General features: G+C 25.3%; 2 protein-coding genes across 2 annotated transcripts; one reads left to right on the top strand and one right to left on the bottom strand.

Moving 5' to 3' along the window:
• Window positions 1–8,274: 8,274 nt before the first annotated feature.
• Window positions 8,275–10,631, bottom strand: OCT59_025648 (uncharacterized protein; the record flags this gene model as incomplete). The annotated part of the gene is made up of 6 exons (XM_066139998.1): window positions 8,275–8,358; window positions 8,427–8,816; window positions 8,889–9,281; window positions 9,352–9,729; window positions 9,802–10,212; window positions 10,281–10,631. 6 exons carry the CDS (start codon window positions 10,629–10,631, stop codon window positions 8,275–8,277), a joined length of 2,007 nt encoding a protein of 668 aa, XP_065992223.1.
• A 2,506-nt stretch (window positions 10,632–13,137) lies between these two features.
• OCT59_025647 (uncharacterized protein) lies at window positions 13,138–14,586 on the top strand (the record flags this gene model as incomplete). The annotated part of the gene is made up of 1 exon (XM_025312400.2): window positions 13,138–14,586. The coding sequence occupies one exon, from the start codon at window positions 13,138–13,140 to the stop codon at window positions 14,584–14,586; it is 1,449 nt and encodes a 482-aa protein (XP_025189634.2).
• Between the last annotated feature and the right edge of the window lie 2,157 nt (window positions 14,587–16,743).

Here is a 16,743-nt window from a genome sequence, read left to right as displayed (position 1 = left end):
ATGAGGGACAAAAAGAAAGGATGGGAGACGAAAGGAAGTGATGAGAGGCAAAAAGAAATGATGGGAAGTAAACAGGAGAGAAAAAGAAATAATGGGAAATGAAAAGATGTAATAGAAATAATGGGAGACGAATAATGAGAAGTAATATGAGGTGAAAAATGATGAGGGACAAAAAATAAAAAAATGATCATGATAAGAGGTTGGGTAATGATAGAAAACCAAGTAAAAAAATAAACCATAAAGTAAAAAAAAAATGAAGTTAGTAAATAAGATAAAAACGAAATAAAAAAAATAAATGAAAAATAAAAAACATACCTTTATTATTTATAGAACTGAAAGAACTAAAATAACTAAATAAAAAATGAAAATAAAATTAGTGAAAACCGAAATATGAAACAGAAACAAAATAAAAAAAACAAAAAAATGAGTAAGAAACGAAACTATACTGAAAACGAGATTCGATAAACAAATAAACATGACGCGATCATGTGGCAAATATAAGGAGTAACGTAAAGTATTTACCAAAAAAATTTACGTTCCGTACCTTACTATATAAGAGAGGTAACGTAATAGATCATGTGACTTTACGTTACTTACTTTGTCAATTTCCGTTACTTACTTTCTATATATTCGATTTAAAGTAATCTAAATATTTTACAAATATTACTTTATTTTATTTTTATATAAATAATTAAATAAAATTACTGCTAAATCTATTATTGATTGCATATAAAAATTATTCAAAATTGATATTAAAATCTGAATTTAATATTATTTAATATAAAGCTTATGAAGTTTAATTACAGAATTAATATGATGGTCTGGATAAAAATTTTGCGCCACATCAGATCATTATTAAGCGCCCGTAAGCAACTTTTGCAATATAGTAGATACAAATATTATAAACCCATGACTTTTATTAATTTTTAGGTTAGTAATAACCATTTTTATTATGAGGAATGTGTAAAACAGCATAAAAATTGTTATACAATATGTGCAATAATTAGTAATATATAAAAATAATTATACAAAATTACAATACTTTCGCACAAGTCATGAGTCATGAGTCATGATTCATGACTCATGAATTATCATGACTTGCAATTTAACTTTTGTACATTTTTGGTACTTAATATTACAAAAATTTCATACAGCAAAAAATTATTTAAAAAGACCCTATTTCCTTTTTTTTTATTTTAAACAAATAATTACGCATATGGTCTTGCGGAAGGAGAAGTCATGGATTTCGTTGACTTCAACGCGCACATATAATTCAAAGAATTTAATTTTCGTACAATAATTTGTAATTAATTTAATTAGTTGAAAGTTTGAATCAAAGTGGTGTTGATCTGAATAATTACTAGGTAATCCAAAATTTTCCAAATAATCTACGGCTGCTATAATTTTAATAACATAACTTACAGTATAACATGGAATTATCTCCAAGTCATCATTAAACAAGAAATCATTTATTGTGATTAACAGGATATTTGGTGAGTTATTGTGTTCATTTTGAGCTTTAATTGCAATGAAGGCTTTTTTACGATTTAGTTCATGGGTCTGCCCACACATGTATATGTCTAAGGTTTTCCAAGTATGCTTAATATTTGTCGGGATTCTTTGTGAGTCTAGATTAAATCTGGTATATGTGCCTGAGTAAGCGTGGATGAGCGTTCTGATATCAGCCTAGTAATTCAATAACTCATTTATCTGAGTGATCATAGGATAACTTTTCTCTTTTGTTTCTACTAGATATCCATACACGAGAAGCGACGCAAAAAAAAATGAAAACAAAATTGTAAAAAGAGTCATGTTACGCAGCACGAAATTTTTAAACTAAATAGTTAAATTATACGTCTTCCTGAAAGGACAAAATATAAAGAAAAAAGGTTAACAAAACCCCATTTATTTAATTTCTAATGAAGTGTTTTAAATTTGAAAACTATAATACATGATGAACGTGCTACAGTATATACAAGGTTTAAATAGTAAAAAATAGTATTTTTCTATTACTAGGATAATAATTTTTATTTAAAAATTCTTATTGTTTCTTAAAATTTAAATGTATGAAAATTTTTCTTGTAGTACACAAATGAACAGCAGCGTAACGCTGGTGTTTGGAACTATATGATATATGGACAACCATAATTATTTTTTACCAGATATTGAATTATTCCCGATATCTTCAATTTCTAAACAAGATAAAGTGGATAAATTACGTTTCATTTATGGTTAATATACTCTCATCTATAAATTAATTACTTACTGTTCGGAATGCTAAAATTATGCTGACTACGATGAGCTAAATAATATAAAGAATATTTAATTAAAAATTAGTATTAAAAAAGTAGTAACTAAATACTGATATCTTACCTTCGGTAACATTTCTTATTTCAGGTAAATTTCCGAATTTACTAGAATTGTTGTCTAATGAATAAATACTAGCAATACTATTAGCGCTTGTACAATTACTACTTGTAACTAATATTTGTATATTATCATGTTGCTTATTACTTTCGTATTGATCATTTTGATAATATAATTTTCTTATTTCAAAAATCTTACTATAAAGACTATTGATATCAGGTCTTTTTGTTGGATCAGCGTGCCAACATTGCTCCATTAATTTTTTATATTCTAGAGGTGTATTTGACATTATTTTCGGTCTCATTCCATCCATTATTTTCGTTGCTAAATAGTAATCATGTTTATGATTAATAAAAGGTGATTGACTGGACGAAACTTCCCACATTAACATTGCAATACTATAAATATCAGATGCGAAAGTGGTTTCTTTTTTAGAAATAACTTCTGGAGCTATATAAGGTAAATTTCCGTATATACTATTTAATTTTTTGTCGGCTGATCCACAAAATCCAAGATCACTGATATAAAATTCTTGATTAAGTTGGGAAAATAATATATTTCCGGAATGTAAATCTCTATGAATTGCATTCTCATTATGAATTTGAGAAAGTGCATTAATTATATAAAAAATAATATCAATTTTTTCTTTCCATGTAAGGTTATAATGATTTTGTTGTAAATATTTTCTTAAATCCATATCCATTTGTTGTATTACGAGAATATAATTTCCATCTGATGGATCTTTTGTTAAACCGTAACATTTTACTACGCCGGACCATTTGTTGCTTAAAGTTAGATGAGATTTACCCTACAAATATAAAATTAATATAAAATTATGATGAAATAATGTATTCACCGCACCCTGCGTTACAAATTTATATATATTTTTATGTTTATCATTTGCCATTTTAAGGGGGGTGCAGCGTATAAACTAAAGATCGACATAAATAATTTACAAAAAAGGAAGGATGCTTTGTAACGCAGGGTGCGGTAAATAAATTCACTCAATTATGATTATCCTAATAAGAATATATATTATTTTTTTCCAACTATTATCGACTCTGAACTTTTGCCATTTGCACCTCAAGCCATCAATGTTCAGCAAAAATAATGCTTTGTGTAACAATTCGAGAAAAATATTAACGAAGAATTAGTACTTCACGCATCCTGCACATAAAAATGTATTTCTTTTATGTTTAACTATAGCGAAGATTAATGTGGCTGGATATCTGTCGCTTACGATTTTTCTTTTTCATTTTTTTTTTTTAAAAAAAAATGCAAGATTATGTAATAATGGGAGACAAATAGTGCTTGAGCGTAGAAAATTAACGATATAATTATATTTTACGAAAAGTGAAGTTTTTAATAATGACATATTATTTCGGTAAATATTCATCCTTTATCAAACTTTGCACTTAATCCTACAAAAAAAAGATTTTTTTTTTTTAAATTAGAAATATTAGCGTTAAGATTAAGAATCAAAACGCGTTATAAACTTGGATTTTTTACTCCAAAACTAAATTTCTTTTGTAAAATAAACTGAAATGCAAGGATATTTATATTTGGTCAAAATATAGAACCCTTGTAAATCAGTTTTAAGTTACAAAAAATATTAGTTTTATCATAAAAAGTACAAAGTTATAAAAAATTTGAGGTTAAAATTCTTTTATTTATTAAGCGGAATATGATTAAACATTTTTTTGAAGTTTGGGAAAGGGACCGATTATAAAAACTTTTTTCCTAAAAAAAATCCTTTTCCTAAATAAATCCTTTTCCTAGTAGTACTTTTTAAGGTCGCTATAAAAAAAAGTTTACTCTTTTTTTAAAAAAAGCGGCGCTCAATAAAAAAGTACTGGCGCGGTATAGTCTATTTTCTATTTCTATTTAACCTATGCGAATCTGATGATGTTACACGAACAATATTTACGCGGAGTTAAATTTTTCTTGGGGTACTATGAACGAGTACTATAAAACCTCCTACACTCCTATAAATACCCTTGATCAAGTTAAAATTCTTACCTCATCAAACCAATTTCTGTTATTGCTTTCACCATTTTCCAATCTTTTAAGTATTACTTGTTGCTTTCCAAATCTTTTTAATTTTCGTTCTTGATTATTCCATTGAAAATATTCTCCATCGATCCAATCCGCCGTATAAATTTCGGAGTAACCACCTTTAGTTAAATATGTAATATTTCGTAAATTATTATATGGAATCCATTCTATTATCCCATTAGGAGCATATGATTCCGTTTGACATTTTCGTATTAAATCATCAATATCTTCATTTTCGGACGTCCAATTTGAAAAATTTTCTTTTAAATAATTTCTAATACAATATTCACAATATGTTATGGCCAAACATTCTTTTTGACAATTTTCACAAATTCTTTTTGTTCCTTCATTATAAAGAATTTTATCTTTGTCAAATATATTATTTAATAATTTTATTGCTTCTAACTTTTCATCTTTCGTAAGAATTTCTTCTTCATTATTAAGGATAATTTGTTTTATGTATTCGTATTTCTTTTCTAAATTGTTGTGAATATTTAAATCTATTAATGATTTTGATTTATTTAATGTACTAAAAATTAATTCATAACGAATGTTAGCCATAATGAAATTTTTAAATTTTTGAAAAAGGAATATTCGAATTATTCGAATTGAAAAAATGTAAGTTTTTTCATAAGCTTATAAGCATACATAAACGGTCCTAATAGGTTTAAGTGATTTGACAATATTTTCGTATGAAAGGAATAAATAGAATTCTATTAGAATTTTCGTTGTTCACTAGTAATAGTCTAGTAGTAGTAGATCAAATTATACGTTAATGAATGATTGGACAAATTCACTTTATATGTGGCGTTTAATTCTAAAAATAAGAATATTTAAATGTTGATCATAAAAATGACGAGGGATGACCCAATAAAATTTTCTTCTTCCCCCTAAAAAATAACACTATATAGAAAAGATCATCATATATATTAGAATTTATTACACAAAATTTACGCCTTATAAATTTTTTTCTGGAGAGAAAAAATTAGAGTTTCTTTAAATTACACAATTATTATGATGTGCAAGGTTTGGCCACAGACGCAGTAAATCCACGATCAACTAATAAAATATTATGAGTAATCATTTGTCACGTGTTCTAATCATTGCATGGGTATGCGCAGATTATCTAATCATCGATATACTCCATGTAATAGTAACATTTTCTTGCTCAGCTCGATCATTTCGATTACTTTATAGGAGAATCGTATTCACGAGTCATATTTTATAATTAGGATTGCGTCTATCAAGTAATAATAACTCAACTATCATGTATGTTCCTGTAGTAGTTTTCGCTCATATCAGGTCATCAAATACGTAATTATTAGCGTTGCATCATATGTGGTTCATTTTTCTATATATAATTAATAAAATAAGATGTTGAATAAATTAATTGCCCGGTTAGTTCAGTTGGTTAGAACGCCACAACTTAATTAAATAATATAAGTTTTCAAAGATAAATCGTGGAAACGCGGGTTCAATTCCTGCACTGGGCTTTCTTTTTCATACTCTTTTTTATATATAAAAAAAATTAAAATTATAATATTCAATTGAACAAACTATATATGAAATAGGACATTTGTGATCTCAGTTCATAATTTCACGATCAATTAGTATTACCATCATATAATTCAGCAGATAAACATTGAGTGTTTATTTTTCTGTATATCAATAATAAAATGAAATGTTAAATAAACTAATCGCCCGGTTAGTTCAGTTGGTTAGAACGCCACAACTTATTAAACGTAAATTTTCAAAGGTTGATCGTGGAAACGCGGGTTCAATTCCTGCACTGGGCTTTCTTTTGCATACTTTTTTTCTTTTTTATATGAAAAAAATAATTACGATAATCGATTTTAGATACCGACAAACTAATCGTCATAAGATGCAGTTTGTCATTTCACGAATTTCACTGATCAATTAGCTTATCATCATATAATTGATAAGAGAACAGCAGATAAAATTTAACTATACTAACAATTTGGTATATCAAATTTATATAGTTTACTCAAATTCTCCAACCAAGAATATTTTTATATAATAGCTTTTATAGCTCTTTATTTCTCTAATAAAATGATTATTTTATTTTAGTAAAAAATAAAATGTCTATCCCTTTAATGTTATCCGTATGTCAAAATAAGCCGAAATAAGGTGATTGCACGGGTGAAGATTATACAGAAATCTTTACTTTTTAATCTTGTTAAGCTGAATTCTTTATTAGGTTATGCAAGTATTTACACGCAGATACAAAATATAAAGCGTGATAACATGATTATATATATATTATCTAAAATAGTCCAAATAAATTAAAAACAAATAAATAAATAATCCTTTGTTCATTGCGAACATACTGTATAAGCATTTTTTACCAAATATTATATATAATTATTTGTAGTACTTGGTGTAGTGACACAAGACATGAGGTACAGACTATTAATAGACTATTAAATTCTAATAGTTAATTGGATTTTTTTTTGCACACCAGATTTATATTCAATTTATTCTATCGAATATTTTCTTAATATTATGTCTACTATCTAGTTTATAGAATTGACTCAAACAGTACAAAAAAATGAAAAAAAATGAAGCAATAAGATTAAATAATAAAATTATGATCTGCCGATCATTTCCAAGATGTTTTTATTAGGGAAATTTTCACGCAACAATGAGGCTTGACAATTGACAAGCAATCATCTAAAGAGATATTATCTAATATCACCGAATATTACACTCGAACATTATTATATTCTCCTTCTTTGGAATTGTATATATTAATAATTTACAAACATTTCATGATATTTTTTATACCAAATTATTTTCTCTAAATTTAACTTCAAGTGTTATGTTTGTCTACTTGTACTTCCGTTCTCATACAATGCATTTTGCATAAATATTATTATCGTATAGTATGCCAATATTAATAAAGGCGTTTAATAATTAAATAAAAAAAGATATATTTACGTTATACTTTCCAGTTAAGGGGAATTTTGATAGTAATGGCTCACAATAACGATAGAGGTAAGAGAGTAAGTTATTTATTTATTTAATTCTATTATTACTTATTTATATAATATTTACATATAATTTAAACTAACTAAATTCTTTATTTAAAAAATTATTTTATAGATATGAGTTATTTATTTAATTCTATTTATATAATATTTATATATAATTTAAACAATTAAATTCTTCATTTGAAAAATACTTAATATATATGGTACATGTTTATAATATTTACCTATAATTTAAAATAACTAAATAAATTAATTAACTAGGAAGTAAATCAGTAAATCCAGTAAAAGTATTAATATTGTTATGAATAGTGAAGTTGCTTCAATAAAATTAATATTTGAATGGTTTCATATCTGCTGAACAGCTTTCTAAGCCAATTTCATTTAGCAGACTGTGCTGTTGAAAATATGTTTAGTATAGTTATTTCACTAAAAAATATCTATTTTTTCATAAATATTTAAAACATTAACATATATGTATTTTTATACTTGTTAAATGACTCACTCTCCTTTATTTCATTTAATTGATAAAATTAATATTAAGAGATCCATAAAAAAATATATTTGTTTCCACACTTAAGTTCTTTAAAAACATTTTAACTTTTTATTTAATAGATTTCTAAAAAATATTTTTTATGGAGGAAAGAAAGTTTGTGGAAGAAATAATTTTGTTGTAGCTGTAAACAACAAACAAGTAAAGCTGATCATGTCACAAGATTCCATGTATGTATAAGGTACATAATGTAAAATAAAAAAAATTTTTTATGTACCTTATATTGTTATAATAAATGGATAAACATTACATTACCTAGTATCTACTTAAGTTACCAATTTCCTGCATATTCTATTTTACCAGAACTAAAATATAATTATTTGTATTTGGATTTTGAGATATCCCATATATATCATCTGTTAAATATTTTTTAGCCTGAATATAAAATAAAGTGAGAAATATATTATTAATAGTATTAAGAATATTTTATAAAAATGTTATACCTCATTTATTAGAGAGTCAACAGAATTTAGTGAGTTATATAAATATTTTAAAACAACTTTTCTTGATTTTCTTGTATATCTAAGATCCCAATCATCGTAATATAATGGACCATCCTTCAACATTGTGTGATATACTGTTGAATCATTATTATCTATTTCTTCAATTTCGTCAAGTTGATCATATGGTATCCATTCAAATACAATATCTTTATGATTATTCCTTTTTAATAGCTTTTCTTGAATAAAATCATCGATTTTTTCATTTCCACTAATCCAATTTGCTAAGTTTATGAAATTATTTTGAACCAAAATATAATCATTTGTATCTGGATTTTGAGATATTCCATATAATATGGCAAATGCAACTTTTTTTGGTAAATATTTTTTAGCCTAATAAATAATAAAATAAATAAATTAATTTTATTGTTAAAAGTTAGTAAAATATTTATAAAAATCTTATACCTCATTTATTAGGGAATCAATAGAATCTTCTGAATTATGCAGGCATCTTAAAGCAACTTCTATACTTGAATCTCGTGTATAATGTTTATACTGATAATTATAAAGTAATTGACCATCCTTCCATACTGCTGAATACATTGTAATAGAATTAGTATTCTTGCCTATTTCTTCAATTTCATTAAATTGATTGTAGGGTATCCATTCAAATACTGCATCATCATAGTGATTAATTTTTAATTGCATCTCTTGAATAAAATCATCAAGTTTTTTAATTCCACTCATCAATATTAAATTTTTTTGAACCAAAATATAATCACTTGTATCAGGATTTTGAGATATTCCATATATTTTAGCAACCTTTCTGCCGAATATACTTGTTAAATGCTTTTTAAGCTGAATTGAAAATAAATTTGAGATAAAAAAAAAAAATTAAAATATTAGGAATATTTGTAGAATTTCTTACTTCACTTATTAGAATCTCAATAGAATTTTGTGAGCTATGTAAATGTTTTAAAGCAACATTTGTATTTGATTCTCTCATATACCTCTTATCCAAATTACTGTAAAATAATGGACCATTATTCCATATTGCTGAATGTACTGTTATAGGACTTTTGCCTATTTCTTCAATTTCATCAAGTTGATCGTGTGGTATCCATTCAAATATTATATCATTATGGCTATTTCTTTTTAATTGCATTTCCTGAATGAAGTCATCAATTTTTTCATTCCCACTTGCCCATTCCAAAACTAAAATATAATTATTTGTATTTGGATTTTGAGATAGTCCATATACATCCCAAATTACTCTGTTAAATCTTTTTGTTGAATATTTTTTAACCTAAATATAATCAAAAGAGATAATAAATACATTATATTAAAAGTATTAAGAATATTTATAAAATTGTCATACCTCATTTATCTTATTTATTAGAAAGTCAATAGAATTTTGTGAATTATGAAAATAATATTTTAAAGCAACTTTTTTATTTGGATCTCTTGTATATTCATTATACCAATTATTGTAAAATAATGGACCATCCTTCCATATTGCTGAATATACTATTGTAGAATCATGTTTGCCTGTTTCTTTAATTTTGTCAAGATGATTGTATGGTATCCATTCAAATACATTATCATAATGATCCCTCATTTTTAATTGCATTTCTTGAATGAAATCATCAATTTTTTCATTTCCACTGAACCATTTTGCTATGTTTATAGAATTATATTGAACTAATAAAATATAGTCATTTGTATCTGGATTTTGAGATATTCCATACAATGCAAGAAATGCATTATATTTTGTTGAATACATTTTAGCCTAGATATGTATAAATGGTAAATATACTAAATTAAAAAAAAAAGTATTTTAAATTTTTTAATATTTACCTCATTAATTAGAAAATCTATGGAATCTTGTGAGTTATGTAAACATTTTAAAGAAACCTTTTTATTTGAATCTCTTGTATATTTATTATACTGATCATTGTAAAATATTGGACCATCCTTCCATATTGCTGAATATACCGTTCTAAGCCCATTTTTGTCTATTTCTTTGATTTCATTAAACTGATTGTATGGTATCCATTCAAATATTACATCATTTTCGCTATTGAATTTTAATTGTATTTCCTGGATGAAGTTATCAATCTTTTCATTTCTACTAGTCCAACATATAAGATTTTTTTCTAAATATTTCAGAATGTTAGATGATTTTAAAGGATTTTTTTGGGGAAACATTATATAGAAGTTCAAAAAAATTTTATTAATAAACTAAAATTCCAAAAAAAGTAATCTTATATAATGCAATTTAAATAAGCTTATGTAAGTATTACATAAGCTTAGTAATATTTTCAAAATGGATAAAATCAATGTCAATCATGTAGCACAAAAAATTACATATATGAAAAGAATTTAAATCTTTATAACTTTGAGCAAAAAATTTTTAGGTAAATACACAAACTATTTGAAATCATATTTAAAGTTTGACAGAAAATATTTAGAAATTAATTCCAGTATTGATTATGATAAAAAATCCAAAATAAATTTCAGGTTCTTTGAGTGGTAATTGATAAAAATTTTTTTATATATGATAAGTTATTTATGTAGGTCATACACAATTTCAGGTTATACAGTGCTAAAATCAAAATTTTTGCCTCGTTTCTTATGGCGAGCTGTGCTTGTCGAAAGTGTGTTGTCGAAAGTGTGCTGCATTTTACGGCAGGTATGGCAGGTATCACAGCAGGTAGGTACAGTGGGTGTTGTGGCAGGTAGTGCCTGATCGCAGCAGGTAGTTTTTTTACAGCAGGTGTTTTTGGTAATATGCTTTTTTTGGAAATTGAGATCTTTGAGCTTTTAGTATAGGTTTACATTCATTTCCAAATTAATTAGTTTATTTTTAATTATTGAATTGTTGTTCCTATTCCATTCTATTGGATTCTATTATATATTAATTAATTTTAAAATAAAATTTGTAACGAAAATGATATAGGTATCACACTAATTATTATAGATTCTTTTACAAACATGTTTCTTATTGGCTTAATTTAATGAAAATGCTTTTTATTATTCTTTTATTCCTTGGATTTATTACAAAGTTAATTATTACAATGTATTAAAATATATTTAATCTAATTGCAATAAATCGGTATTATAATATTAGTTTATTTTCAGTATCACCAGTACTTTTCAGTTTTTCTGGTAATACAGAAAAGTTACTGATAAAAAAGATTTTATTGATAACAAATTCGAACTGGATGAAAGTTCTAATATTATGAATAATGTTCATAGTTTACAAAAATATGAAACTAAGAAGTTTCATGGTAAGGGTAATAATAGGAAGTAAACGTGAAGAAGAGTTAGAAGAGAGACTTAACAATGCCCTTGATGCACTTAAAAATCTATGAGAGGAATATGAAAAATTACAGAGCTTGTATAAAATCATATCAAGAATCTAACAAGGAACTCTCCTCCTTACAACATGACTTAAAAGGGCAAAAAATTATATAACTTAAATTACAGAATATATGCAAGGCATGATTGATGAATGCAAACAATTGCGCTCCGATGTCAATAGTGCAAAGTGGATATCTCTGACCGAATTGAATGCGTTCCCTATAAAGAATTTTTCAGAAAAATGATCACGAGCCTGAGTTTCTTCAGAATAAAAACTAGAAAAATTATCATTTATCAGAGTTTTTCCCAGTTCCATTATCTAGAATTTAGGGGCCGCCTAAAGTGGGTAGTCACGTGATTTTCAACATTATATGTTTAGACAATTTTTTTACAAACTAAGATTAATATGAACTTGAAAAATAATAAGATAATCTGCTCTGCAACTTTATTTAGGGAAAAAAAGTGAATTTCGAATATTGGTTTTGACTTTACATATGAACGAATGAAATTTGCTGATCATATCCAAAAATGGTTAGATTCATTTTACGAAATAAAAAAGTCAAATAACTCAAAAACGGTATTCAAATCTTCGTTTTTGCTCTAAGTAAACTTGCAGAGCAAGTTAAAATGCACTTACAATAAGTTAATTTAAAAGTTATTCATGTGTTGAGAAGTTATATTACGAAAAATGAGCTTTTTCTCTAGGATCACGTGACTACCAGCTTAGACGTCTCCGTCGTCCTCTAATTTAGCAATTCCAATAAAAAAAATATTTTTTTTTCATTAGAAATATAATCATAAAAATGGTTTTCTTGATTCATGATAAGTTTTAATTTCACAAATGTTTTTATTATAATATTATTGAACTAAAGTAAATGAAATTATTTGCTTCTCATGAAAAAAAAAATCAAAATTTGACCTGTCCAACTGGAAAAAAAATTATTTTTTTAAAAAAAAAATTGTCAAATCACTAAAAGATGATTGGTCAGATTAAAAATAATATTTTTTTTTTTTTTTGCCCAAGCAAAGAATTTATAATTACTTTGAATTTTTTCCATCCAATTGATCTAGGCGGAAATTTATATACTATTTGGTAAAACAATAATATATTGGTAACTTGAAACAGTTAATAGTTAAATTTGTGTAATACGTTAATCATCAAGCATATTGTGACATCAGATAAATTTGTGATCAGATCATTGACACTTTTATATTAAATCAATTTCATGTATTTTATGTACTAACCAAGTATACACAAATTACATAGTAGGCGTATACATTTCTGCCATTTATTTATTTTTTTTTACGCCGTTTATTTTTTATTCTTTCTTGGAACAAATAAATAAAATAAATGGAAAAATTAAATATCGATTGTTTTATCCTAATTTTTAATGAGTTACAAGCGGATAAGAAATCATTATATTCCTGTCTTTTAGTTAATAAAGAATGGTATCATTTAGTAGTTCCTATCTTATGGGGAAATTATCCATACTTTAATTGTGAGAAATCAAAAGAAAAATATTCTAATATAATACTTTCCTGCCTACCAACATCTTCAAAACAACTTTTATTTGATAATAATATTAAGTTATCCTCAGCAATTCTTTCAAACACCCTAACGTTTAATTATGTCAGTTTTTGTAAATTTCATAGAACTGGAATTATAGATAATATTATAAAGGTAGTATTTAAAGAAAATTTAAGTATTGTTGATTATTCAAAAAAAAGAAATCTTTTAGAGCAAGAAATTTACAAGTTATTTATTAGTCAATGTGAAGGCATTAAAGAACTGGATTGGCGAACTTCTCAACCTTTACCATCATTTCCAGGAGCTATAACATTTTTCTCCCAACTCTATAGTCTATATATTGATTTATATTATGTAGATTCACATAATCTTTATCAAATGGCACAAATTTGCAAAGATTTGAATGCACTATATGTTCGAAATTTCATTCAAGATATTCCCGGATTAATTTCTTTAATCAATGCACAAAGAAATTTAAAAATTATATCATTTGATTTTAATATTAAGAAAGGGACGTGTGAGGGACTAAGTGAGGCATTAGCAAGAAAAGGCTGTACAATAAATGAACTTTCGTTATTTGGCTCAGTTGGAATTATTCCACATTCGTTTTTAACATCACTTATCAATCTAAAGGATCTAACAATTTATTATGATTGTGAAAATTATGGAGGGATTAAAGAATTCCAGAAATGTTTAGCAAATTCGGAATTTCCGAATCTTCAGTTTCTTGAAATTGATGATGGTTCATTATGCTTTAAGGAATTGGCAATGTTAATTGAAAAAACAAAAGGAAACATTACATATATTTCTGTTTATATGTCTAATAGATCTGCTGATAATACAGGAATGTTACTTAAAGCAATTTCTAATCATTGTCCAAATATTGAGAACTTAACTACATATATTGGATCTGATGATTTGATTTATGTGAAATCATTATTAATGGATTGTAATAATTTAATGAGTTTATGCCTTAATAGTTTTAATGAAAATAATGATATGGGGGATGAATTATTAAATATTTTAATTAGATTTTCTCCAAAATATTTAACTGATATAACAATTAGTGGAAATTTGGAATATTCTATTAGTGCTTTTATAAATTTTTTTGAAAGTTATAGAGAGCGAAAACCACTTTGCTTTTACATCAATGATAATGGAGAGCATATTACAACCGGACATGTAGATGTTGTTAACAAATACTATGGTGAAAGGATAATAACAAGTTCAAATCTTTTAGTTTATGATCATTTCAATTTCGCGTATAATTAAATTTTATTTAAGATGAATTTTTTTTTTTGGATATATCTATTTGTAACTATATGGTGATATTTAAGTATATAGATTCTATAGTAAAATTTCGAGATTAGTATTAGGGTTAAGATTACAGTATAATGAATTATTTAATTAAACTCAAAGGGTCAAATACCTATGGTGATAAATAATTATATATTGTAATGAATAGCAGAATCCTTTTTTTCTCATTTTATTCTTTTTTTTTTTTTAATAAAATAATTTGGTAAAATTAAATAACGGTTGTTTTATATTTATTTTTAATGATGTGAAGATAAAATGTCATTATATTTCCATCTTTTTGTTAATAAAGAATGGTGTCATTTAGTGGTTCCCATCCTATGATATAACTTTCTCAATTTGTAGATAAACCAAAAAAACTTTCTAATATAAATACTTTACTACCTGTCAACAACTTTACTTTCCCTCAACAATTATTTCAAAGCATCTAACATTTATTTATATCAACTTTTGTAAATTTCTGTAAGTATTGTAAATATTGTGGACATTGTGCTTGAAAAACTTTCTATGATTATTTGCCAAAATTAGATCTTTTGGAACAAATTTGTTAGTAAATAAAGAATTATTATGAAAGCTTTAATATCAACATTTATTATTATTTTAGTTGGATAAATTACGACGTGATCACAAAAATGGAACCATGCATAACCATATATGCATGTACTTCTGACAGGATAGATATATAAAAATGAAATTATCCAATATTTTACTTGAAAATTTTCAAATAATCTTAAGATGAAATAATAAATTACTTTTCCCTAAAATTTTTCAATCAAATATTTTCGTTTTATATATGATAGAAAACCTCTTTTGGACCGACCAAATTGATTAATTTGATTAATTTCACAATTTAGTAATTATGCTGAATTAACCTCAAAGTACAAATTATTCTTTCATGATGGATTTAACTACTATTAAGCACTATTTGTATTCTCATTTAATAATAAGGAAAATATTGAAAATTTTATTTCAAGTCAAATATCGGATAAATGTATTTTTGCTTCATTTATACACTATAATTTTGACGATGGTATCAATCTTGGTTTCGTTATATTTTATCTTAAATGAATTTTTTTTTTACTTTCATTCCCTTTTAATAAATAAAATAGAATAAAATGAAAATATTAAATATTACCCATCTTGTTTTAATAAATTACTGACAGCTAATAAATCATTATATCATTATATTTATGTCTTTTAGTTAGTGTCATTTAGGAATTCAAAGAAAAATTTTATAATATAATACTTTCCTTATTTGATAATATTAATTTAGTTAAGTTTCTCAATTATTCTTTCACTTAATTATACCATCTTTTGTAAATTTCTAAAAGCTAATATTTTAGAAAATATTATGGATATAGTACCTGAAAAATCAATTTCAAATTTTCTATCATGATTTCTACCAAAATTAATCTATTGGAACGAAAAATTACGAATTATTTGTAACTGATTTAAAATTATTAAGGAATTATCATGAGTTTTATTAAATAATTGCTGTTTATAGTAAATCACTAAAAAGTTTCTCCACGTCTGGTCTTCATGAATCCTTGGGATATTCAATGCTTTTTTATAATTACTTCCAGTCATCGTTCCTAATCCATTCTGGCTATTAAATCTTTATTCCAAGATGTGTAATCCCTATATATGATGGGTATGTGCAAATTAATATAAGTCAGATTGAAAAGCAAAAGGAAAAGAAAATAATGATCTAAACTTATTGAGATTTATGTAATAAAGGAGGGCCACTTACTAAATTAACTACTAATTTCTCAGAAGGAAATAGCCAAGTTTCCATCAGGCTATCTTTGGTGGGGTATACTGAATCCAATTTAGACCTGACTTCTAGATCATCCTCGTACTCATTATCCTTCAAGTCAGAATATATTCCAATTCATTGTTTAAGCTTTAATTGCCTGAATCTACTATAGTTCATAAGAAAGGATCTACAATTCTATCTTTGGAACACTTTCTTTTCTTTCTATGATCTCCTACATTATATGTTTTGAATTTCGAACTAACAATTGTTCAAGTGAAGAATCCTTCCGTTTTTGTCCATGTAAAAGTTATATTATATCTAAAAAAGTAAAGTAATATAATTCAACATTTATAAAAATA

This window comes from Rhizophagus irregularis, chromosome 5 (assembly GCF_026210795.1).
Source record: "Rhizophagus irregularis chromosome 5, complete sequence".
Taxonomy (NCBI): Eukaryota; Fungi; Glomeromycota; class Glomeromycetes; order Glomerales; family Glomeraceae; genus Rhizophagus; species Rhizophagus irregularis.
Note: the sequence above shows the minus strand (reverse complement) of the source record. Positions and strands in the feature narration are given on the sequence as shown.